Source organism: Diceros bicornis, chromosome 12, assembly GCF_020826845.1.
Source record: "Diceros bicornis minor isolate mBicDic1 chromosome 12, mDicBic1.mat.cur, whole genome shotgun sequence".
In the NCBI taxonomy this organism is placed as follows: domain Eukaryota; kingdom Metazoa; phylum Chordata; class Mammalia; order Perissodactyla; family Rhinocerotidae; genus Diceros; species Diceros bicornis.
Genome location: NC_080751.1, coordinates 19,250,787 through 19,278,161, shown reverse-complemented (window position 1 = coordinate 19,278,161; position 27,375 = coordinate 19,250,787). Strand labels below are relative to the sequence as shown.

General features: G+C 41.4%; 1 protein-coding gene across 1 annotated transcript in view; it reads left to right on the top strand.

Annotated features, from left to right (window-relative positions):
- ANTXR1 (ANTXR cell adhesion molecule 1) overlaps window positions 1-27,375 on the top strand; it is a 222,129-nt gene that overhangs the window by 80,614 nt on the left and 114,140 nt on the right. The window contains exons 10-12 of the mRNA XM_058551049.1: window positions 4,202-4,300; window positions 22,748-22,817; window positions 24,293-24,371. Coding sequence (XP_058407032.1) covers window positions 4,202-4,300; window positions 22,748-22,817; window positions 24,293-24,371 — 248 coding nt within the window. The remainder of the gene's footprint in view (window positions 1-4,201; window positions 4,301-22,747; window positions 22,818-24,292; window positions 24,372-27,375) is intronic.

The window sequence follows — 27,375 nt, the reverse complement described above, 5'->3', positions numbered from 1 at the left end:
ATTAAGTATCTAATAGGAGAGCAAATTCAAACTCACAAAATGAAATATCACTAACAATAATTTTGTACACGAGTCTTGGGTGACCAGAGCAAATGGAGAATATACGGATGTCTCATTTTCAGATACAGTGAATGATAGGCAATCTTTATTGAGATAAGCTCAAAATTATGTCTCCCAAATTTCCAAAAAACAAAAAAGAGTAAAGAAAAAAGAAAGAAAAGGAGGAAATAGAATGAAATAAGTTTATCAAACTAGTCACTCATCTTAATTTTTTTTCTTTTTTTTAATTGAACTATAATTTACATACCATAAAATTCATCCTTTTAAAGAGTACAATTCATTGGTTTTTAATACATTCACAGGGTTATGCAATCATAACCACTATCTAATTCCAGAATATTTTCATCACCCCAAAAAGAAACCCTATACCTGTTAAGCAGTCACTCTCCATTTCCCCCTGCCTCCAGCCCTGTCAACTGCCAGTCTATTTTCTGTCTCTATGGATTTGCTAATCTGGACTTTTCATTATAAATGGAATCATGCAACCTGTAGCCTTTCCTGTCTGGCTGCTTTCATTTAGCATAATGTTTTCAAGATTCATCCATGTCACAGCATGTGCCAAAACTTGATTACTTTTTATGGGTGAGTAATATTCCATTGTATGAATACCATAGTCATCAGTTGACAGACATTGGGTTGTTTCCACTTTTTGGCAACTATGAATAATGCTACTGTGAACATACATGTACAGATTTTTTGTATACATACATTTTCAGTTCTCTTGGATATATACCTAGGGGTGGAATTTCTTGGGCATAAGGTAACTCCACGTTTAACTTTTTGAGGAAGTACTAAACTATTCTACAAAGCAGCTGCACCATTTTACATTCCCACCAGCAATGGATGAGGGTTCTAATTTCTTCACCCACACTTGTTACCATCCATCTCTTTTATTATAACCATTCTAGTGAATATGGAGTGATATCTCATTGTGGTTTTGATTTGCATCTCCCTGATGACTGATGATGAGCATCTTTCCATTCATTGACCTTATCTAGCCTCAGAAAATAGACAGGATTAGACCTGAGTGGTACCTGAGTAAATGACCACCTTGTTTTTCCCCTTTATTCCCTTTCTATATCAAGATACGTCATTTATTTATTCATTCAATGAACTTATAGTGAGACTGACTCAGCCCTGTGTTAGGTACAGTCAGAAATTCTGAAGAAATAGAAATGATGGCCTCTACTATCAGGAAGCTTAAATTATAATTGAGAATAAGAGTAACAAAAGAATCATAATGAACATATGTCTTAAAGATACCTTAAAAAATATGTATCTTAAAAGATTACATCAAAGATCATTTTCAAGTAGAAATTCCTCCTTAAATCCCTACAATCCCTAGGCACTTCTTGTAAGAGCTGTAACCCAACATGCAAATTGCCTAAAAACACTTAGCTTTACATATTGTGAAAGGTAGGTTCAGGGCTTTGTGGATAAATGGAGTTAAATCGATATGTCCTGGTTCTAGTGTGTCCCAATTCTCACTCACTGGCGAGTTCATTTGAGAGGGTTTTGTTACATAACTTCTATGTTTAAAGATTTGACACTCCAGTTGGGCTGCTGGGTCAGATGTTCGGGCTCTTCTGGAAACCAAATGTGTGCACTAACAAAGAAACTGCACCAGGCAGGGTGGGAGTTCGCCTCTGCTCTAGTGTGCTTCCCATAGCGTCATTTCGTCCATCTTCTCCCCAGGCCTAGGGGGTTAAATTGTTTGGTTTCCACCACGGCCACATCATGGATTCCTGCTGTCTTTCTTCCTAAACACCCTGAGGCTAGGCCAAGCAGACAGGCCGGCAGCCTCTTTTATAGAGGACTCAGCATCTAAAATAGTAATGCTAGAACATGGTGTTAGAGAAGAGACCTTGGCGCATGGCCTGCATTTCCAGAGTCTTCTCTCCTTCCGCTGATCTTCAAAGAAACAAGAGAAGTAGAAACAGCAATGAGGCAGAAAACATTTTGAATCAGCAAAAGCATCCAACAGCAGATTTCTGGATGTCTAACATTCAAACTAAAAATAGAGCAGGTTTCTATAGGCTTAATTGAGTAAATAAGATATAATAAGATTCTTCCACAATGCCCGACACTTAATAAAATGCTTGTTGAACCAACTGCCTCATCAGTCACATGCCAGGCATGTGACTAAAGAGAACTAAGAACATCCTTCTAAACTTAGCAATCGTGCATGTGCATCAATATGCATATATAAATCCTTAACATTCATAGGACTTAAGGGTCCTGAAAAGCCATTTGCCCATGACCTTCATTAACATAGTTCAAAACTAAGACAGCAAACACTTGGATACAAGTCCCAGTTTTGCTGTTTACTAATTTCATGACCTTGAACAAGTCATTTAAAATGTCAGAATCTTAATTCCCTTATTGTTAAGGTCCTTTATACTTCTGAAAAGCATTCTATTTGAACTTGTACTCTTCATGGCACATGCAGTGCCTCTGGGTTCTTTTACTTTGGTTTCCGTTTCTTGCTTCCCATCCAGGCCAGCTCCGCTTTCCTGAAAGATGGGCTAAGCTGCCTAAAATAAAAATAAAATAAGCTTTGAAAAAAATCACAACGTCCATCTCTACGCTAGTCATAGGTCACAAGGCAGTGAGGATCCATTTTAGCGTAATGCTCAGGAGCGTGGTGGCTGAGTTCTAAGCACATGGTGGTGATGCCTGACAGACCTGGATTCCAGCTCTGATTCTGACAGCTACTAGCCATGTGATCTTGGACAAATTGCTTAACCTCACCAAGCTCAGTTTTCTCATTGGTGCTTCCCTGGGCTGTGGTGGCTTTAAGTGACATCAGACACATACAATGCTTAGCATGGGGCCTGGCACACAATGAGGGAGCACTTAACATCAGTTACTCTTCTCTTGACAAACATGATCTCTAAATTAGTTTCCTGGCAATTAAGGTAACATACACTCATGACATTTATTAGAGTTTGCAAGGGTCCCATATGCTAGTGCTCTAATTCTGTTCTTTCTCCAACAAAAATCTCCATTTGGATGGCAATTTGCAGTTTAAGATCCACTTTCACAAATATTGCATTTTTCCCTCTAACTTTTAGTCTATTACCTTTTTTAATGCCACACAGCATTATCCCAAGCTCCAATTTTTATACACAAAAGGATGATAAAAATAAAAGAAAGTGGAACATTGACTATTAGCTGCCATCAAACTTATGCAAATATTCCTAAACATTTAAATAATTAATTAGCTGGTTTTTTTCTTTGGTAATACTATTGTAAAAGATCATTATTTTTACTTTATAAGGATTTTATCAACATGTATGAATTCAACATGCACTATGCCAATGTGAATTAATACGCAGGGCTAGAGAACTGCGAGATATATTGTCTCTTCTATTCAGAGAGAAGTAACTACCAACGACAATAAGGGGCCAATGTCAGGTCAAACAGGTAATGCTTGACAACTGGCCACAGATAAGCAAGACTTTGACTCATTGCTAAGTGCAGGTATTCCCACAGAACACCATGTATGACTACTGTGTGCACAGCAGAGACAGCAGGGCCGAAGCAGTATCAACGTTGCCCGACCTAAAGTTGTGGAAGTTGAAGTCAAAAGAACAACACTGGATGGTGCACAATCACAGGCTACATTGTCAGGACAGACTGTGAATGCCATAAGGCAGTGGTTTTCAAAAAATGTGAGGCACCTTGAGCTCTAAAGAATTCCTTTTGGGGGCATCCAAATGTAAAAGAGACACCAGAGGAGTTGAGTTGATTGGAGAAGTGGAGAGCCCTCCCCTGTGGTCCTCTGGCTGCAAAGATCACTGTTTTAAAAACTGCCAGGACTTGAGAGATGGGTAAGATTTGAATGACAGAGAGAGGGGACGAAGGCATTCCAGGTAGTGGGGGACGAGCAAGAGCAGAGGCAAGAAGGGGGGAATTCAAAGTAAGATGTTGTGCGCCTTCCTCATGGACACCTAGTGAGAAGGAGGTGGTAAGTCATAAAAGGCACTCACGTGGTAGCTTTTGGTTTCCAACCTGAGCTAATTTTTGAATATTTTAAGCCTAGTGAAATAGTTAACAAATGCCCTAAGTCAGGGCACATGGGAAACTTAAGGTTAATGGTCTGCAGTCAAATAACGTGTCTTGTTATTCTTCATTTCAGAATCGTTTCAAGTAGTCGTGAGAGGAAACGGCTTCCGACATGCCCGCAACGTGGACAGGGTCCTCTGCAGCTTCAAGATCAACGAGTCAGTCACGCTCAGTAAGTGCTTGCAGAGTTTGTGGGTTTCTTCAGCCTGCTTCAGGGAAGGGCGTTCCCAGCCCCATCTTCCAGCAAGACCACACAGGGGACCGTACAGAGAAGGGTCTTTCCTGCTGGAAAGGCCTCCAGCAAGGGCATAACTAGCCCCTACAGCACCCTTGTTCCCATCAGGAAAGGCTCAGTGTACTTATTTCCCAGTCCACCAACATGTGTGCTAAGTTACTCACAGGTGGCAGTGCTGGCGCTGGTAGGTGAGGGCTTATGAAGCTTGAGGTTCCTTACCAAAGTATTAGGGACTCTCAAGCACCAGAGTGAAAAATAGGTGATCTAAATTTATTAATTCTGAATAAAGCAAAAGCCACACTGTTAGGCTTACATGCGTAGATTCTGGAATTTTTCTCAATCTGGATGATTCTTGCTTGGAGTAGCCAAGAAACTCTCATCATGGTGAAAACCTAACATGAAATACAGGAATATGGAAGTAAAACTAAGTGCATTTCATGCAAAAAATGAATTATCATAACATTGGCACTTTCACAAGACATTTGTAGCAGGCAAGTTCTTCATTTAAAGACATATGTGACTCATGTAGCTGTCCGGGGGAGATGAGGAAGACTGATTATGGCAGGCAGATGGCCAGGAGCCCCGGTTTTCATTTACATCTGGCAACCATCACACAGATAATTATTGATTCAGTTTCTGCAGTGACAAACAGTAATAATATACTGCATTTTCTATAGTGCTACGTCCTTTTAAATGCTTCACATCTTTTTACCACAGCAGCCCTGGGAGTTAGAAAGAGCAAAGAGGACAGGGAGGATACTCATGTCTATTGACTAACCGCTCATACTAGTCTTGTCGTCCTGACGGAATATACCCTTTTTTCCTCCTTAACATCGTAAAACCCATTTGCATATTTAAACAGAGATATGCAATGGCTTCCTTACAAACATCTGGAATTCCTGGCCTTGGAATAATTCCAAACATTTGAAACATTCAGTTAGTTTTCTTAATACTTGGAAATGCTCTCATGTATCCAAAAAGTACATGCTATTTGAAAACATTTTGAAATATCCCCGAGTAGTCACAGTGTAGAAGCTGGATGGGTATCCTCTTCAGAGTTCTTCCTGTTTCTCGCCTTTCAATTGTGATGTCACTCAAGTCTGCCTTCCCTCTCTCCTTAAGTAAAATCTCAAATCTAAGATAAGAAACTCCTGAGGGTTAAACTCAAAGACATCAACTCCTTCCAAAGAAGGTTCCCAGGCAAGCAAGCCTTCTGACACAACCCCTCTCTGAGGATGAATGGAAATGGGGTGTAGTGTTACCATTGCTTGAAAACTTGCACAGAGATGCTGTATTAGGATATCAGGAAATGCAAGTTTACTTTGGATTTGTGGAGTGACATTTTGAAGGCCTATTTTCCAACTTCTCCATGAAATGTTATTTCTTGGGAAACCAGCTCGTCTTCTTTCTCCCTCTTCCCTTCCTTTCCTAATATATACCTGCACAGGCTCTCCACCTCATTCATATTCAAAAAGAAATAAAGGACTGTTGGGGTAGGAATTTGGCTTAAACCACAAACCTAACTGTGCTGGAAGCATTTGAAGAAGAAGAAGGCAGTGACTCAACCATATTATATGCTGTAAGCAATACTCCTAAACTCAAACATATAGTTATTAAAAATATTCTAACTAAGGGGGAAATTTTGGAATTTGAAAAAACACTTGTCCTTCATTTATTAATTCACCTGTTCATTTCCATTTAGTGAATAATATGAACAGGAAACTATGGAAGACAGAAAAGATAAATAAATTTTAAAATGCAACATATTCAAATCTACATTTTTCTATCAACCTTATGAATGTAATAGTCTCTACTGAGTTGTTTCTGTAAAATAAAATAAATTTAAATTCCTTTACTTTTCCCACTGTCCTTCCTTACCTCCACATCCCAAGTTTTAAAATGTTATCTACTTTCATTTTTGTAGTATATATTTCCTCTTTCAAGATTTTCTCCTAAATGCCGCCTTACATTTTGTAATAAAAAAGAATGTAAGTGCCATTATTAATCAGAAAAAGACTAATTGAAGGCCCAATAATGAAGCTAAGGCTATTTTGGCTCCAGCCGGTTCAAACATAATACGGGCCTCGGAGTCTTCGACAAATACTACAGTAGAGGATTATATGAAGCAGAACTGTTAAACATAAAAGAACAAATTGAAAACTTATGTTTATAGTGGAAGATATTAACATGACTTTCCGAGTCTTTAAATGAATAATAAAAAAATTAAAGTATAGAGCAGATATTTACTATATACCTTTTTAAATGGCTATGAACATCCTTAAACATTTATTATACTGAGAGACAAATAAAATGCCAACATATTAATGCCCAAAAGTAGAAATTATTTCAATATATTCTTAGATGGTAAATATAACCAGAAAATAAAAAGCATAGGTTAATACCTACTTCTCTCCCATTTTCCTTGCCTTTGCTTAAAAATCAAATCAACAAATCAACCACTTAGAAATCTAAAACAATTTCTGGACTTGTGGTCAATATAATAGACTCAGAAATTCTGGATAAAATATGATTTTAAAAATTGTAACATGTGGCCTTGCTCAAAGAATTGAAGAGGAAACCCTCAGCTACAGGAGACAAAAAGGGAATGTAACATCTAAGCAGGAAGCGAAGCTGTGAGGGCTCCAGCCCTGGGGGTCTGCAGGCTGTGATCCCGATGCTGATGCAGATACAGGACACCAGCCTGCGCAAGGCAGCGGGCAGGAGCAGAGCCCCCTGCAAAAACCAGGGTTTATAATGCTGCACCACACGTTAAACGGGGACTGGAAAAGCTGCTCAGTGACTGAAGGAAGCAGGCAGGGGAATAAAGGTAAGATGTTATACCAACCACGTGATACGGAAGCACCAAGTCAGGAAACTAACGCCAAAATGTGTCCATGGCCATCCTTATCCCTGTGGTCCTGGCAGAGGCAATGTATGTCCAGCCCAACCTACAGCACTCCTGCAGCCAACAACACCCTCTGAAGATGGGCTCAGAGCACCAAATAACAAACCATAAGGAGATGGATGAAAGAAACAGGAGAACAAGCAAGAAGAGAGGACTAGAGAACAATTTGAAAGAGAATGTAAAATAAAATGTGTAAAGAGATCGAACAGACCAAAGGGGAAGAACATTCAACAAAGGCAGATTTGCAGAAGAATCTGGTGTAAATTCTAGAAGTAGAAATGTTTATTCACTAAAATACACTTAACCAAAGGGGAAGAACATTCAACAAAGACAGATTTGCAGAAGAATCTAGTGTAAATTCTAGAAGTGGAAATGTTTATTCACTGAAATACACTTAATGGATGGATTAAGCAGTGTGATTAAACACAGATGAAGATGAAATGCATGAACTGGAAGAGAGATACAAGGAAATCCCACCACCCAACCAACCAAAGAACCAGACCCAGATTTTTTCACCCAAGTTTTACCAGACTTTAAGAGACAAATGACCTGTATCTGATACATATTGTTCCAGAGACAATAAATAGAGAAAAAGCATTTTAATTCATTTTATAATAATTATATAATCTTGATCTTTTTTAAAAAAACTGGACAAGGATATTAGAAGTACAGATTATTTGAGATCAAGCTCATTGATGACAAACATCTAAATAAAATATTGGCAAAGAAGATCCAGCAATGTATTTAAAAAGGACCAGGACCAATTTTGAAGAATGAGGGAGAATTTGCCTCTTGCATAGCAAAACTTTTTGATGCCAAGAAGGTATTAAAATTCATTATCCATTCCAAATTTTAAAAATATATACTTTTAGAAAACTAAGAATAGGGTAAGACTTCTTTAACACAATAAAAAATATATCTAGATATTTGAATTCAAAACTCGACATCATTTAATGGTAACATCACTATGTAGAGGTATTCACTTTACAGTTAGGAAGAAAAAAAACAGAGCAGCCCATTTCACCATTATTACTTAACATTGTTCTGAAAGCTCTAGCAGTACTGTGCAATAGAACTTTCTGTGACGACAGAAATGTAAGATGGTAGCCAATATGGTAGCCACAAGCCACATGTAGCTATTGCGGACTTGAAATGTGGCTGGTGCAATTGAAGGACTGAATTTTTAATTTCATTTGATTTTAATTAACTTAGCCACTTGTGGCTAGTGACTAGTGTATTGGATAATGCCATAGGTATCACAATAATGCAAGAAAAGTGATGAGAGAGATAAATACAGGAAAGGGGGCCAAACATCATTACTTTAAAATGATGGTTGTGTCTTCCTGTAAAACTAAAAGAGAATCAACAAAATGCTAGACTAATACAAAGGTTATTTAAACCGGATGATTTCAAAATAAACACACCCTTGTAACAATTGGTAGCTTTGCCAGAGTTCAGCAATGACCAATTAGAAAACATCACAGGAAAAATAGAGCAACAACATATAAAATCTAGTAAGAGCTAATTTAACCAAACTTGTAAACATATGAGAAGGAAGTTAGAAAACTTTGTGAAGGATGTGAAGAAAGTGTAAATAAATGGAGAGGCAGTACTGACTCGTAGCCTGGCATAGGCACCAGAACCAAACCACCCAGGAAAAGAATCCTGGCTCTGTCTTACAGCTGTGTGACCGTGGCAAGTTATTTAACATCTCCATGCCTCAATTTCTCTACCTGTAAAATGAGTATGGCAATAATAGCACCTCTGTCATGGTTTGTTCTGAGGTTTAAATGTGGAAGATGGGGCTTAGAATGGGGCCTGGCACACAGTAAGTAGCCGATCAGTGTTGGCTGCTGATATTAATTTATTATTATTATTATCACTATTATTAAATGGAGCAGCAACTGAATATTGTAAAAACATCAGTTGTCTTCAAATTAATATTTGCTTTTAATATAATCCCAATGAAAATTCCAGTGGGACTTTTTAAGTTAACAAAATAATTCTAAAGTTTATATAGAAGAATAAACATTTAAGAACAGCCAAGAAAAATGTGGAAACTTGCCCTAGTTGCTTTTAAAATGTATAAAAAAGCTGCAGTAATTGAAACAGTGTATGGTTGGTGCCACAAAAGGCAAACCGAGCATTAGAACAGGAAAAACAAAATCCATCAACAGAGCCAAACACGATGTGAATTTAGTATAAAATAAAGTTACCCTTCTAATCAGCGGGGACAGAGTGGATAATTCAAAAAATGGTGGTGAAACAACTGGCTAACTACTTGGAAAAACAATTAAGTTTGATTTTTATCTCACACCTTACAGCTAAACAAATTCCAGATGAGATGTTTAAATGTGAACATGAAACTATAGAACTTCTAGGAGGAAACAAAAATAAGTATTTACATAGTTCTCCCGTGGGGAAAGACTTCTTAAGCCTAACACTGAAGGGAGATACCATAAAGGAGAAGGTCAGTAGTTTGAGTACGTATTTTTTAATTATTCTGTTACCCCTCCCAAAAATCTAAAGGGAAACAGAAAACTGGGAAAATTATTTATAAAACATATAACAAAGGGTCCATAACCTTAATATATAGACAGTTCTTAAATTCATATAAAAGGTGAGCATGTCAGGGGCCAGCCAGGTGGCGCAGCCGTTAAGTGCGCACGCTCCACTTTGGCAGCCCGGGGTTCGCAGGTTCAGACCTCGAGTGAGGAGCTACGCACTGCTTGTCAAGCCATGCTATGGCGGCGTCCCATTTATAAAATAGAGGAAGATGGGCACAGGTGTTAGCCCAGGGCCGATCTTCCCCAGCAAAAAGAGGAGGATTGGTGGTAGATGTTAGCTCAGGGCTAGTCTTCTCGCACACACACACAAAAACAGCGAGTATGTCAATGGGTAAAAACGTGAAAAGGAAATTTACTAGAAAAATAATGGTCAAGAAGTGTATGGAAAATGCTCACTGTAACCAAGGAAATGCAAATTGAAATACTCTATCAAACTGGCAAAGATTAACAAAAATACAATGCCCAGTATTGGCAAAGAGATAGGGGAACAAGTGTTTTCGTTTATCATTGGTAAGACCATTAAATCTTTTGGAAGGCAATTCTTAAAATGAATCAACTGATTTTATACATTTTTGACCCAGAATTTCAATTTCAACTTCATCAAAGGAAATAATTGGAAATGTTTACAAAGACTTGGCTACACAATGTTCATCATAATATTGGTTATGATGGCAAAAGGAAAAAGAGAAAGAAAGGAAACAAATCATAACATCTAAATGGTAGCAACATAAATGTTTAACAATAGACAATTTGTTGTATAAATTATTCTTCACCCCTAAATAATTAAATAATTTTGTGGGAAAGAAGAATAATTACTGTTATGGGAAAATCTTAATGATATAGCCTCATGTGTTAAAAATTTAAGTTACGAAACAGGACCTCAATGCTATTTCTGCTTTATACGCATACATTTATATGCAGAAAGAGAAACAGAGACTTGAAAGACACACATCGAAATGTTAACAATAGTTTCCTCTGAATGAGACCACTATTAATTTTTACTTTCTTCTGTCTAGCTGTGTTTTCTAAGTTTTCTACTATCGTATGTCCCTTACGTAATAAGAAAAAAAAAAACCATAACAGTTATTTAAAATTTAATTTTAAAATTCTTGTTAATTACTTAGGCCTTGCACACATCTTCAGTTTGGCATTTGGTCGGTTCTCCAATCACCGGGCTGAACTCACTCCCGGCCAAGAAAATATCTTGGATACCTTCACACAAATTTTATTTATTCTGGCTGCACTTTTTCCTACTCCAGTATTCAGTGTATTGTGCCAAGAAAAGATCGACTTTCAATTGGAAATCCATTTGCGGAGAGATTAGAATGCTAAAAAGGAGACACTGGGGTATGAGCTGAGAAATGATCCATTTTAATGAACAGTAAATTAAAAATGGACATTTTTACTAATGCACTAATGGGAAACATGCTAGACTATCCTGGTGTTGCGTGGAGACGTATGAGTTATGATTATAAACAAAAGAAACTGATTTTTAACAAACACACTAAAATTCAATTTATAGGCTATGTGAGAAATCAGTTTCTTGGTTTTAGAGGCAGACTTCTTTTCTGATGCAAAATTTTATTTCCCAGTTTGATTTCCAATCTTATTTGCTAGGCATGGCCCTGGTTTGCTTTTTGTTCACTCTCAAAGGATAGAACTTCGCCCCCTTTGAAGATATTTTTTCAAATTGAACATTAGTCATGAAAGCAGTTCTAAGAGTTCCAAAGACGGGTTCAGCTTCCCAAGGGGACGAGTGACAACAGTCAATCAAAGGTAGAAGTTCCAGTGTGTTTGTTTTTAAAAATCTGTCCAATTATCCAGAAACTATCCTTCATCTTAGAAAACATCTGGGACCCAGGGCTGCTGTGGGCACCCTAAGGAGATCATTGAAATGCACCTATGGTGGCAGATGGGGAGGGAGGGCAGAGGGCAGGAGAACATAAACTTCCAAACAAAAGCCTCTTGTTCCCTTTCTCACTGGCTAGTGTTGCATCTATTGGTCAAAGATACTTAATGCAATTTAGATGCATCCCTGGGGGTTCGATGTCATATGAAGATGATGAAATGTTACTTTGTGCAACTCAGAAAGAAGAGACATAAAGGACCATCTTGTCTCGTAGTTCTTAATCGGGCTGCACATCAGCATCACCCAAGTGATAGCAGCTCCTGATTGCTGAGCACCTACCCTGTGCCCTCCCTGACCCATCTCATTCCATCCTCGCAGCAGCCCAGTGAGGGAGGAGTTATTTGCTTCTCTGTTTTGCTGACAAGGGAACTGAAACTCAGAGACGAAGTGCCCAAGGTTTCCCAGATGACCAGAGGTGGAAGCGATTGGGACCCCGGCCGGAGTACTCCGGAAGCTTTTGACCACTTCTATACGTTGCTCCAAAACATGGATCCTCCCAGATCCCTGGGTCCTCTGACCGTGGATGCCCACACCACTCTGATGTGTGCCTGATTCGGAGGTGCTGGTTCCCACTGCTCCCCCTCATTTTGCAGACAGGAAACCTCAACTCAGAGAGATTTAGCTAGCTGCTTGCCCAAGGGTGCAGAGTACGTTAGAGAGTTGAAACTTGAACTCAGATTCAAGAAAAAGGCCTTGGACCGGGGAAGGAAGAGCCCCAGGTTTAGAATGTCAGTGTATGCAGCTGACTTCGTGATCACAAGTAAGGCTCCTCTTCTGGTTCTCCGAATGTCCCCTCTTTCTTAAACTTCTGGAGCTTTCATGTATCTGCTGGCGTCTGCCTTTTGCCCCTGTTCTCAGAGAGAGCTCAGGTTTTGCCCAGTCGTTTCTGAAGAGGCTCCTGCCGAGATTGTGTCCGTGCACGTTGCCATCTTTCAGGCCCAGAGAAAAATATACCGATAGGTGGAAATTTACGGCAGTTTTGCTTGGTCAGACAAAAGCAATCTGGGATGGGGTGGGGAGAAAACGGAAGTTGCCACCAGAGGTAACTAGCTGGTGAAGATTTTCATTTTGGGGCAAAAGAGCTTCTTCTGGGGGCAAATTTTCACGGTCCAAAGTTAGCTGCAGCAGTGCCTGCCAAATGGTCACCCTTGAGGTTGCCCCTGCTGTACCAAGCGTGCAGTTGCCTCCAAGTGAAAATTGTAAGCTGCATGTGGACTCCAGCATGCAATGTGCTTCTTTGAGGTGTGGTGGGGGGAGAGATTTGCTGGTGAACTTCTCTGAAATTGCCATTACCCCAGCCCTGCTGTCCTGAGAGGGGAAGTTGGACCCCCTCTACTTCTGCACCAGATGGCTAGACTTTCATGGACAATCACCTTCCTCATGTAATACTGCTCCTTTGTCACTTCAGGAGGGTGATGGGAGAGAAAGCGATTACACAGAGAGGGGCCAGACTCGTGGGAAGGCCAGACCCAGGCAGGCTAATAGTCTGTGCCCCCTTCACACTGACATTGTTTAAATATTTGCTCAACATTCATTTAGAGGAGAAGTTGGGTGCTGCTGAGGAAAAGGAAGAAAAAGAGTGTGACCTGTGGACCTCTCCTCCTTCCAGTTCAGCTCTGGCCCCCAACGTGCATACTACAGCAGCTTAGTGGCATCCACTGGTACTCAAGCGTGTGCCAGGAGTCTCCTTCCCACCTCTTCTTGAGTTTCTGTGTAGGTTCATGCTCTTTAAGAGCGGCAGTATTGTTCTACATCCTATGGATTTGGACAAATATATTATGACATGTATCCATCAGTACAGTACTTTATAGAGTATTTTACTGCACTAAAAATCCTCTGTACTCTACCTAATCACCCCTTCTACTCCTCACCAACCCTAACACCCACTGATTTTTTTGCTGTCCCCTTAGTTTTTCCTTTTCCAGAACATCAAATAGTTGGAATCATACCATATGTAGCCATTTCAGATTGGCTTCTTTCACTTAGTAATATGCATGCAAGTTTCCTCCATGTCTTTTCACGGCTTGATAGCTCATATATTTTTAGTGCTGCATAAGATTCCATTTTCTCATTGTACCACAGTTTGTTTAGCCATTCACCTGCTAAAGGGCATCTTTGATTGCTTCCAAGTTTTGGCAGTTATAAAAAAAGTTTTTATAAACAACAACAACAAAAAAAAAAGAGCAGCAGTATTTGCCATAATTCATGGCCATGATTGTGGAAAGGCTTTGGCCATTTTGGTAGACTTGCCCCTCAATCCCAATTCCAAAGGTAAAATCCTTCCAAACCTAATTGTGCACAGCTGCAAGAGTTTATGTGTAAGGAGACACATACCTTGTGCATGAATCCTGAATTGTCTTCAACCAAGTAAAAACAAAGCTTTAAAAAATATATTTATTCTTAGCAAATTACAGCTGTCTTCAGTGTGCCACTCATTCTGACCTCAGGCTTACAAAATTTTTAAAGATTGCTTTGCTTAGAAGATAATTTGTAAATTGTAGAAATGTTGACAGTCAAGAATTTTTTGGTGTAGATTTATTGAGAGGAGAAAATATTTTGCAAGATCCCTGAGCCCCATTACCTTCATTTAGTTTTCTTGCAATGCCTAAAACTGCCCCTATTAACTTCAGATAGAGACGGATGCCAAATACCACAACATTATGTGTAGTATGATTCCAGTCATGTAAAAAATAGTGTGCATAGAAAAAAAATTCTGAAATAGTGTAGGCCCAAAGCATTAACAACATTTATCACTGGATGTCAGTATTACCAAGGATTTTCATTTCTTCTTTACATACTTCTCTGTAGTTCTCAGACGTCTCACACTAAACATCAATTACTTTTATAATTAATAAAAATAACAGTAAATACGAGCAGAAGGTAATTTACATCTTGAGAAGTCAGACTAGCTGTGCTGAAGACCAGTTCTAAAAAGCTGGTATGCCCAGAACCACAGGGATCACAACCTCGTGTGGGACTGGGGTATGTGTAAGCCCCAAAAAGACAATTCGGAGACCAGCAGGACTGCTGGATCCCATCCCTGCACTCCTCTGGGAATGGGTTCATGGTCCCTCACCTCTTTCTTCCTCTCCTTCTGGGGCCATGATGTAATTTTGATCCTCATGTACACAGTGACCAAGATTTTCTTCCAAGACTACGCTCAGCTCTGAGTCCTATATTGCTGTTTATAGGTAAGGTGTTCTGACTCTACAGCCTTCCCACCCACATCAGCTCAGAACCTCGGGCAGCCATCTAAGTCCCACTTCTGGAGTGCCCCGTTTTAGTTATAAAGCTCCACGAAGCCGAGGGGCTCAGGTGCTATGCCACCTACCACTAGGAAAACCTGGACCCATTGAAGCCTGCATGGAGGAATTGACCAAGAAACACTCTCTTCCATACTCCAACCAGGTGTCTTCCAATGATCCTCGAGCTGCTACTCCATCTCCCTCCTTCACCCATCATCTTATAACACCTCTGATCTTTTCTGGACATTCTACCAGTACCTTGGGGGCTGTGAACAACACAGTAATATCTATAGGACCCTCTACAATGAGCCAAAGAAAGATATAAAGCCATGGTAGACATTATACTGGATTTCTAATCTCAGTACTATCGACATTTTGGGCCAGATAATTCTTTGTTGAAGGGGAGAGGGATGCCCTGTACATTGTGGGATATTTAGCACCATCCCTGGTCTCTACTCACTAGATGCCAATAGCTCTCCTCCCCCAGTTTGACAAGCAAAACTGTCTCAGACATTGCCAGTTGTCCCTTGAGGGACAAAATCAGCCCCATTTGAGAACCACTGCACTATATACATGTCCACAGATCCTATTTGGATAGATGACTTTCTTCTTGTCACACCTATGCCATATAGCCCTGTCACAGCCCCATAGATAAGTTGCAAGACCTACTCGGTTTGCACACACATTCACATCTTGTGTTTTACAGATGCCTCAGATTATGAGCCCAGCAGTGCCCCACTTTAGTAATAAAACTGACATATGTAGACTGCTTATTAAGTGTTGAGCACTTAATCATATCATCTCATTAAAATTTACAGCAACCTATGAAATAAATAATATTCTCATCTTATAGGTGAGAACTCTGGGTTATGGATAGGCTTACATAGCCAGCGGGTGGCAGAGCTATGATGGGACTCCAGAGCCCAGGCTCTTAATGTGCCCATTGTTCTCCATCCTCCTCCAACCTGCCCCAGAGAACAGGGAGGGAAACCGATAGACATATCCTGGATACCTATAATATACAGGAACTGGTGAAATTGTTATGTATAGGCCCAGGGAACTTACCTGGAACCTGTTGGCCAAGCTCATCACCTAATCTCATAGTAACTAGCCAGCGAGGGCTTCCAAGGAAACCTTGCAACAACTCCAGGCCAGAGAAGGGGTAGGGAGGTATGGGTCATGTCTGAGGAAAAGGATGGCAGCCAGCTTGGTTCTGCCATGCTAAAAGCATCCTTTTGGCTTAAGCTGGGCGTGAGAGGACATTACAGTGGACGTGCTGTGTTCTGAGGATTATTCCCAGCTTGGCCCCACTCACCTGCGCTTCCCTACCATCTGTTCTCATTCTGTTTTGACTTTTGTTTCTCATTGCTCTGACCTCAGAACCACTGTTCAGCCTTTCCAAGTAGAAAACACTCTCTCCACTTTCAAAATCTCCACTTTGTGTCTTGATGTAGAGTTTAATGTCTTCTATCAAAGGAATCCATAGGCTTGTTATCTCACCCATCTCTGAAAACCTTCCAGCCCAGGGCCTGACTACATAGTACATGCCCAAAAATGTTAATTTCCTTCTACTCTTAGCGATGGATCCCGTTTAGCTCTGCTAAGTAAGCTAGTAAGACCCCCACGGTTGTGAATTATCATTGCAGAAGCCCCAGTAGGGAAATCAACTACCTCCTTTCTGGCTGGTGTTCCAGAAAGCTCAACTCAGATGCTTTGAATTTCACCAACTTGGAGTCCTGCTAAATATCATTTTATTTCAGGTTTTTGCACAATATTTTAAAACTCTAGCTTTTTAAAAAGCTTGTTACTTTTGAAGTCAGTGAGAAGATAGAAACATCCAGCCTAACTCTAATGTCTGTTCTCCCTTCATTCAGAGACACATTCCCAAACCAGCTGATAATTTGGTGCTGAACAGTTATACTTGGCTCAGGGATGCCATGAAAATGCTCCCTAGACCCCGGGGGAGATTGGGAGAAAGAGCAGGATGAGCTCATTTAGTCCCTAACCTCCACTATTTTGTCACAGTAGGAATGTAAACTCTACTTTGGAGCTTACATCAGCTTTTGGAGGGTTTCGACAAGCTCCCCCCAGATAAAATGAAGGGTTATTTTTCTTCTCCTTTTGGCCAGAAATAAATATTTATATCAAGAGAAGATTGCCAAGACTTGGAAAGTATTTGAATTATTTAATCAGCCCTGTAAAAGGATTCACTGTGATTGGTGTTTGAATTGGCTAATGAATTTTAATCCTAGTTTTGTCCCAAATCCAGTAGACAGTCATCAACTGCAGGGAAGAATTCTGGGACGTTCTTCACCAGTCTGAAAAGAATTACATTGATCTAAGGTCAAAACCTGGGCATGTACGCATTTGAGTGTATGGTTCTGGAATGTGGGTTCATTACAGTAGGTTAGAGTGTCTCAGAAGGCACTTGAACCTTATCACAGAGCTTTTCTACCCTGGTCTCCTCCCCTGGAAGATATGCCTCCTACTGTTATCCAACCTCACCCGTGAGAGTCTTGTCTGTTTGCCTCCAGAGTGGTCAGGGGTAAAGAGATTTAGCTCCTGGTATACTTCAGGCTACATCACAAAACTAGCTGTGAGATTATGACAATACAAGATGGCTAACTAGTTCAAATTACATCTGTAAAAAATCTAGCTGGGCAAGTCATTTCAACAAAACCTGAGTTTGATTTCCAGCTCTGACATTTACTGGCGGTACAACACTAACTCAATTAACTAACCTTTCTGAGCCTCAGTTTCCCAAACTGTAAACAATAAATAGTAATAATAATGTCAAATCAGACTATGGTTATATAGTGTTAGACAAAATCAGTATAGATATAGATATGATGTGTGCAGATATAGATGTATGTGTGACTGTCTGTATGTGTATATGTACACACACACACATTCACTAAAGCTTTTCATTTTTCTAGGAATTCCGAATGCCTAAAAAGATGTTAGTTTGTTAGATCAATGTAATTAAGCAATCCTTTTGAAAATTTTAATCTTCAATTTCTCTAATTTTAAACCACACATTCACATAGTCTATTTTAAAATCATGAACACCCATGTAATATGTGGAATAACGTTTACTGAATGTTTATTAAGTGCCAAGTGACGTGGTTTTTTACTTTCGTGCACTCTTATTTACTCCCCATGCAACCCGTGCAACGATGTCATTATCACCATTTACAGATGAAGACCTTGTCCCCCTCACACACTAGGAAGAAGACCTGGGATTTGAACCTGGATCCGTTTGACTCTGAAGTCTACCCTGCCCCCCTCTGCACCCTCTGTACTCATCTTCAGGGATGCCCAGCTCTCAAGCCTGGGGTGTTGGGCAGTTTGGCATAATGACACTCATTGATCCCCAAATCCTGATTTAAATCAAGCTTCTGTTTGATTATCAGACTCTTGTAGACAAATGCTTTAGATTAACCCATGTCATGGGCTTGCACTGAATTCTGAAATATCTTTGGTAAAAGGCAAGGAAATGTATATTTACAAATCGTCTAAAAATTCCCTTAACTTCTGGTTTCAAACTTCGCCCCTCCCTAATTTTATCCCCAGTTGCAAACACGCCAAGCGGCTGGTCCTAGCTCCTGAACTCCATTTCCCCTGCCCACTCAGTGCTAAGGAGCCGTGAAATGGCCGCCTGGTGGACAGAGGAGCAGGGGCCTCAGTCATCCTCAGAGTGGATTATGGCTCGATAAACATCACACCACCACTAGCTTTGGCAGAGGTTGGCATGGCTCCTGAGCCAAACGTGGCCCAGCCGAGGAAGAAGGCTTTGCTTCCCAAGTGGACATTCCAGGAAGGAGTCAGATGATCTGAGTTATGGAAACCAAATGGCCCTCCTTTGTTTAGAGAGAGAGAGAGAGAAAAAAAAAAAGTCACTCGTTTTTGTGGTAAAGTGAAAACAGGCTCCAAACCAAACAATCCCTCTCAGAGCAGAAAATGCCAGCTCCCCAGAGTAGGCCCACAGCCTCTGAGGCTGATAAACTGATGGAAGGCCATGTCAAGCCTCTCCTACAGCCTCGGCAAAATCTCCCCAGTCCTCCCAGCAAGGTTTTCCTCCACTTTGCTCCAGAAATATTTGGTCTCCGAGGCAGGAAAGGAAAATGAAAGAGGGGAGAAAGTGAGAAACGTCTACTTGACCTTGGCCAGTCTCGTCCTCTCACTCCTTTCCAGGTGGGCTGGAGGGAAGGAAGAGGAGCTGCTCAGAGAAAGCCCCAGAAGTGAGGGTTGGCAGTGACACAGGCACGTGGTCATGCCAGCCCAGAGAGGCCCCACTGGTGTGTCGCCACAGTGCGCTGACGGTACGTCCTCCTCAGCGTGACCCAACTCTTCCCACAGAATGTAGCCAGGAGTCACGAGGCCTCCTGTGGCCGCTCTGTGGCTGCCCTGTGGCTCTGTGGGCTGTCTCTGTGGGCAAGAATCTGCACTCCCAGGTATTACTGGTGCATGTGCAGCAGGATAAGCCATGGCCAAGAGAAAATTATACGTAGGTTCTAGTCAGCCATGCCTGTCCCAAGTTTGGTTTATTCTCTAATACAAGCCTTTCCTGGAATGGAGAGGCTCTTGATGAGGAAAGAATCATGGAGAATTCAGTTCTAGTCCTGGCTTTGGCTTGCTGACTTGCTGTGCAATCACGAGTCACCATTGCCTCTCTGAGCCTCCATTTTGCATCTAGAAAATGAGCCTAATGGTCCCTGCCTTGCCTTAGTTCACAAGATTGTCTGAGAAGGAAATAAAGCACGGCTTTTATCAAGAGGTGGCAGCCAGACTGTCTGGGCGTGGATCCAAGCTCCCCTGTGTAACGCTGGGCAAGTTTCTTCTTTCTCTCTGTCTGTTCCTCACCTTTAAAATGAAGGGAATAATACGCTTCCCTGATAACACTGCTAGAAGGTTACATTTGATTGTGTGACGTATGCAAAGCACTTAGAGAACACCTATGCGCACCATGCCCCAGGTGAGTCTCGCTGTCACGATTGTCATCATAGACGGGAAAACATCTTGCAAGTAATAATGCTCAGTTCAGGCACTGTGTGATCTGCCACTGTCATCATAAGCTTCATAGTTTTACTCCACACATTCTCATTGTTCCAGCAACATTCCATAATCTGCCAGTGCTTTTTCTAAGTATGAGGGGAACCTCCAATAGCTTCCTGTTGCTTTTAGGAAAAATCCCAAAAGCCTCACCATGGCCTACAAGTCCTTGGTCATCTGGTCCTGCTGCCTTTTCTAGCTTCATTTTGAGCCATTGTCTCTCTCAAATTCAACGGCCTTCTTGGCCTTTTTTGAGCTCTCAAAAGATCTGGGCTCCTTCCTGCCCCAGGATCGTTGCACTGCTGCTTCTCTGCCACTCCATCTCCTCTTCATCTGACCTTCAGGGTTCAGCTTACATAGCCTTTCCTCAGGGAAGCATTTCCTGATCTTCCAGATGAGAGTCGGCCCCCTCCTTCTCCTTCTTTGTGGTTGCCACAAGTATAGTTAAATAGTAATTTGTGTAATTACTGGCATGTCAGCTCCTTGAGCGAGGTCCTTCATCTGTTTTGTTCGTTCCAAGGCCTAGCACAATTCCTGACACATGGTAGACATTCAAAAGATATATTTTTTAATAAAAATTAACTTATTTAATACCTATCTCCCCTGCATCTCCTATAAATTCATGAAAGCAGAGATCGTGTTTCTCTTCTCAAACCAGTCTCTAGCTCATAGTAGGCCTTCAGTAAATACTTGTTGAATGAATGAATGACTTGGAATAACCTCCCTAATTTTCACCATTGAAGATTTCCCTAGACATCAGGGGAGACTGTAATTGACCACCCTCTTCCTCCTCCTTCCATCGAGACACAGTGCTTAGTGCTCAGATGTGTCCTCTAACCCCATCCCAGGTGGCTCTGCTCCTTAAATCCAGGCATGGAAGGTACGAGGCTTCCTAATCTCCACTTAGGCAAGTGTTTAGTGTCAGCCACGTTCAAATGTCATTGGAGACATCAGTTTCATAACAAATGCCAATAGCAGAATATCATCCTTCAATTATATATGTATTCCTTTCTATCTTCTAGTATAGGTATTTATATTCACAACTTGATTAAAGGGACACATATTATTCATCTTCGTATCACCTACAGGTCCTACCACTTTTTGTACAGAGCATGTACCCATTAAATGCTGAGTCATAAAGGAATGACTACTATATACTGAGCATAGTAACTTCTCAGCCCTGCTCTTGGCCCCAGAATCTGGAACAGAGGGACGTTCTTAAGGAGTGCAAGATTAAAGCTACTTACGCTTTTCCCGGTCATCCAGTAGGATAAGAGCAAGAACTTCCCCACTTCCAGAGACCTCCCCCCCACTCCAATTCGTCTTTCACAGCTACATCTGCTACAACTTCCAAAATCATCACTTCAAATTTTTCTCCAAATATCTCCAAAGTTCTTATCATAGCCAATAGACCTATGTCCAAATCCCTTAGTCTGACTCAAAGAACTTGGACCAGACTTCTTCCTATACTGAGCTTTCCAAATCCTACTGACATCCTACCCTGGAACACACCTTTTGTTTGCTCTGTCTTTGCTCCTGCCGCTCCTCCCACCGGGAATACCTCTTCCCCATGTCTTCACCAAAGCACAGCTCGAGTTTCTCAAGTTTTGTGTCCCCTGTAATCTCACCATGTCACCCACCTACGAAGAGCTCTCTGTCTTCTAAAGCCAAACGATATTTTGGCTTAGCCACGTCTCATATTTGTCAGTGAACTTTTTCTTTCTTTTTTTTTTCATTGAAATATCATTGACATATAACATTCTATTAGTTTCAGGAGTACAACATAATGATTCGGTATTTACGTATATGGCAAAATGATCACCACAATAAGTCTCATTAACTTCCATCACAGTTACAAATTTTTTTCTTGTGATGAGAACTTTTACGATCTACTTTTTTAGCAAACTCCAAATATATAATATAGCATTATTGACTATAGTCACCATGCTGTACATTACATTCCCATGATGTCTGTATTTCATATCTGGAAGTCTGTACCCTTTGACCACCTTCATCTATTTCCCCCACCCCCACCCCCTGCCTCTGGCAACCACCAGTCTGTTCTCTGTATCTATGAGTTTGGTTTTGTTATTTTTGTTTGTTTTTTTTTTTTTTTTTGGATTCCTCATATAAGTGAGATCATATGGTATTTGTCTTTCTCTGTCTGACATTTTATTTCACTTAGCTTAATGCCCTCAAGTTCCATCCATGTTGTCACAAATGGCAAGATTTCCTTCTTTTTATGGCTGAATAATATTCCATTATATGTATATATCACATTTTCTCTATCTGTTCATCCATCAATGAACACTTAGGTTGCTTCCATGTCTTGGTTGTTGTAAATAATGCCACATCAATGAACTTTCTCCATCAATATGGCATCTCTCTCAACCTAGACTTAGCTCCCTGAGGGCAAGTCTAATATTTTCTTGTTTCCCCTCAGTTATTCCTAGTCTATGGTAAGAGCTTGGTCTCTACTTGTTCATGGATTAACTCAATTGGACATATGGGGTCAGGGACTAGTATTAAGGCAGGAGACCTTGAGTTCACTCTAGTGGATTTTACAGCTCAAGACAACTTTCTATTTCAAAGAGTTAGTGCTTTTCTAATGTCTCCCTGGACTTGGCTGATGGTCTCTAGTAGTCACTGAATTTGAAATTATAAACTTGCCTTACTCCTCTTAATCCAGTGACTTCCTTTTTACAGATGAGAAGCCCTTTGCTGTGGAAGATACTTATTTGCTGTGTCCAGCGCCTATCTTAAAAGAAGTTGGCATGTAAGTTTTCACCAGCAACTGAACCTCATAGCCAGTGAGGAGCAGAAGGGGGGGGGGCACAAAGGGGAAAGAAAAGGTGTCTCTTCGATGTCATACCAGAGCCTTTCTGTAGACTCCTCCAGTGACGGTGCTGATGCTTATAGTGAGCCAAACACCAGGTCAAATGTTTTACAAAGGATATCTCACTTCATCCTCCCAAGTTCCTGATGAACCACATATTCACATCCTCCCAATTTTACAGATGCAGGATCTGTGGCTGAGATTAAGATTAAGCAGCTTGCCCAAGGTCCCACAGCAGTAAGTGGAAGAAACTGGGCTCAAACCAAGGTCTTTCCGGCTTCATCACGACTACATTTCTAGAAAGCTCTCACACTTCCAAAAGCACTCTCACACACATTACCTATCATCATAATTGCCCTGCTGGACGATTATTATCTACTCCTTTGAGATAAGGAAACTCAGAAAGGCTAAGTGAGTCCACAGCCGGTTCAAGGCAAACCAAGACCCCAGATTCAGACCGTCTGAGGCCAAGCTCGGTGCTTCTTCCTCTACACCTCTGCAGAGCGTCAGGTATTCACCCAGACTGCATGAGGTTCCCTGAACTAATTTATGGGGAGAATCTCATGGTGGTGCAATTACAATAAATGCTAGTGATGTGTGATCAAAATATTCAACAGAAGCAAGAGAACAAGAAAAGAAATATGTGGGGAAACAGAGAAGCAATGTTTGTGAGAGAACACAAACTAGCGTCTCCAAAACGTGTCTGTAACAGGCTGAAGATAGAATGCTGGCTTTAAGGAAAAGATGCTCAACTTGTTCATCTGAATTCTGCTTTCAATCATTTCTTCAAATTGTCTCCAACTCGTGTTGCCTAACATCAGCCTGCAATACCACTGATTCCACAAACTAGACCTGCATCCATGCTGCAAAATGCAAGCAAAATGCAGGCTCATGTTTCAGTGAGTCTCTTGTAGATGGGAGGAGGTAGGAGGCAAATTAGTTCGTCTACTGCTGTACCTCTGTGGGTTGGCTGGGTGGTAACAAAGCCACTCCATCAGGATCAGATTGCTGAGAATCCAGATAACAACAGAACGTTAAGTTTACCTTGACCAGTTTATCCTCACTGACTTGAACCATTTTTTGAGAATACTTCATGCTACTATAATGTGACAAGTAAATTAAATGGAAGCAGCCTTTGCCCATTCAAAACAATTCACTATAATGAAGAAGGGCTGAATGCACTGTCTTGATGTGCAACCGAGCATATCCTGACATCCTTCTAGAAGTTAGAGTTGGAGGGGCCCTGGAGACCATCCTCTGCGTTTTACAAAGGAGACAGCTTAGGCCCCCAGGGAAAGAGATTACAGCCCCAAGTGTAGTTAAGAGCGGAGTCCACAGGGACCTATGTGTCCAGCTCTCTGCCTCTTGCTCCTTGCACACCAAGCTAAGTATCTCTGGTTCCGTTGTCATTTCAGGAAAGCCGCACTCCAGGTCAGCATGAACGATGGCCTGTCTTTCATCTCCAGTTCTGTCATCATCACCACCACACACTGTGTAAGTCATCAGCTTTCCCTTTACTGAAGGCTTCATTGTCATTATCATCACCCTGGAAAGTTTTCTGGTTCTGCATTCTGTTTACTGAGCTTTGATCCTGGCACTGCTCGGCCAACCTTGGGCTAGATCGGGGGTGCTGACCCCGGAGCATCTCAGGAATGCCTGGGTCGGGCTTCTCCAGGTTCCCCATTTCTGTCCCCAAGGGTGAGACCTGAATTCACTGGCGTAACCAGTGGTAAGATGGGGCCAGTGTCTGTGCAGTAGTGAAAGGGGACGCCTGGATGGAGCAGGTTTAGGAGAAAATGCACAGGAAGAGATTGGACAGCATGTACAGAAAGCACCTGTTAGGCAGGTTTTCTCTAAAGGGAAGTAACTGAAAGAAGATTTGGAGTATAAGGAGAGTCTTTATTTAAAATGGGAGAAATTACTGCTCGTTTATGTGATTGTGGAGATAATCCAGGAGAAAATGGAAAATTGATGAAGCAGGAGGCGGGCGGGAGTGGCCCTGGGCCATAGGGATTGTGAAGGCGGAGGGGAAGCTGCATGCTCTCTACCAGCTCCACAGATGCCCCGTCTCTGGCTCCTTCACGTTGGGTAGTTTTCATTTCTGGCTACACATAAAATCACCTGGAGAGCTTTTAAAAAATGTTAAAGCCCTTGACCTCGTGCCAGACCAATTGAAACAAAGTCTCTGGAGTGGGCCCTGGCCTTGGTGGTTCCAAGGCCACCTTGGGAAGTTCTTGTGTGCAGCCATGGCTGGGAACCCTTCAGCCTGTGCAGTTGCTCCCAACCTCTGTCAGGGTCTCAGAGCTCACAGTCAGAGCTTAGCTCATATGAGACCTGAGCCCCTAATATGAGCAGTTCCAAAATAACCTTTGTCTGAATATTGTTTCTGCAACCAAATGCACTTTTTCCATTAGATCATTCTAGAGACTAATGTGCTTGGCCTAATGGTCAGCTTGGTGATTATTACAGTCACTTCCTGGCTGACCTTTTGAGGACATGTTGTTAGAACCCCTCAGTAATTGGCGTTTTTGTCATTAACACCCTCCTAGATGGACAAGAGTTAGCAGGCATGCACTGAAACCAGTTAAGATAAAAATGAGTTATCTCATAAATGAGCAGGAGGCTGGGCCTCATAATGGACAACACTCCCTCCCAGCTCCCCACTCCTCCCCTCACACACACTTTTCATCCTGTATTAGGAGCAAACCAGTTTTCTGGAAAGCAAGATAAGCCAGTGCAATGGGTGCAGGCAATGGAAAAGTTTTACTTGACCAAAGTATGCGACTAGGGTTATCGCAGAGAAGTGTCACCAATGAGAAATATCTGTGTCTCAGGCATCCTTCAGTTGAATGTCAAATCTAGAGACCAAATATGAAAACTGTGTGGAGAAGCAGTGAAATTTCTTCAAGTGTACCCTGCCTGATTCTTTTAGAAATTGACCCTTTTGGAATCTGCCAACCTGCAGGAAATGATTAAAATACCCCAAATCTAACAACTCCATTCCAGATTCCTCCTCGCTTTGGAGTGATCCAACAGTTTTGGCCTGTGTTTCTCATTATGTCTGACCATACCACAGAGAAACAGCTATGCTCTTGAGGTCACAAGGGCAGGGAAGTGGGAAGGGGAAACATCTCGGGACCACACCTGTGGAATGGCAGATCCAGGACTACAAATTTAAGTCCTAAGCCTGTAAGCCAAGAAGAAAGGGTGTCTTACTAATGTACTGCAAAATGGAAAGCACTCCCAGTAAAGGCCCTCTAGTGCTTCCTGACTCCCCCCGGCCTACACGTGCATCTTCCATCTCCTTCATCTGAGTGCATGTCACTAACTTTTCTGTTCTACTCACCCTTGATAAACACCACCTCCCAACATTTTCTGCATTATCCCCCTTTCGCCTGAGAATGCCGTGTGTCTACAACAAAATTAGCACCACCCTAAGATTTGAGATCCAACTCCGTTCCTTCATTTTATTTGACAAATCTGCATTGATCACGCACAGTGTGCTACGACTGTCCTGGGTGCTTAGGATACATTCGAGAACACAACAGACAAAAATCTCTGTCTAGTGGGGAGAGGGAGGGGAGGAGAAGGCAGACAATGAACAATAAACATAATAAATGAATTACATACTATGTTAAAAAGTTATATATGCTATAGAAAAAATAGAGCCGAGTAAGAGGATTTGGTACTACTTGAGTGAGTTTTTAAGTAGAGATACATTGACAAGGTGGCATTTGAGTAGAGACTCTGAAGTTAACTGTGAGGCTACAGGGAGAAGAACACGCCAAACAGACAGCCCCAGTGCTTAGACCCCAAGACCAGTGACACCTGGTGTGTTCGCTGGAAGAGAGTGAGTGAGGAGAGGAGTAGGCAGTGAGGTACTGGGGGTGGAGAGTGGAGGGTCTCGTGAGAACTTTGGCTTTTGCACAGATGAGCGATGTGATCTTGCGTTTGAAAGACTGCTCTGGCTGCTGAAATAGCCTTGGGAAGACAGGGATGGAAGGGCTGTGACTAGTTAGAAGTGTTATGGTAATATTTCAGGCAAAAGATGATGGTGGCTTGACTCAGGAGGGAGCAATGGAGACGAGAGAAGAAATCAGAGTCAGATATATTTTGAAGGCAAAGCTAATGGATTTCCTGAAGCATTGGATGTAGAGCTTGAGAGGGATCAAGAATGGCCCCAAAGGCTTTGGCCTAAGTAACTGAAAAGATGGAGTTGCCCTCAGCTGATAGGAAGAAGACCAAGGATGAGATTTGGGACGGAGGGGGACAATCAGGAAATCAGTCCTGCTGTCGACTGGTTGTATGGCCTTGACCAAGTTATTTAGCTCCTTTGTGCCTCAATTTCCTAATCTGTAAAATTAGAATAATAATAATTTACATCTTTTAGCAATATTGTGACTATTAAATGAAATGATATATGTAAAGTGCTTGGCAGAAGGCCTGGCAGGTAGTAAGCACTCGATAAATGTTAGCTGTCATTATAGTGGAAGTTTAG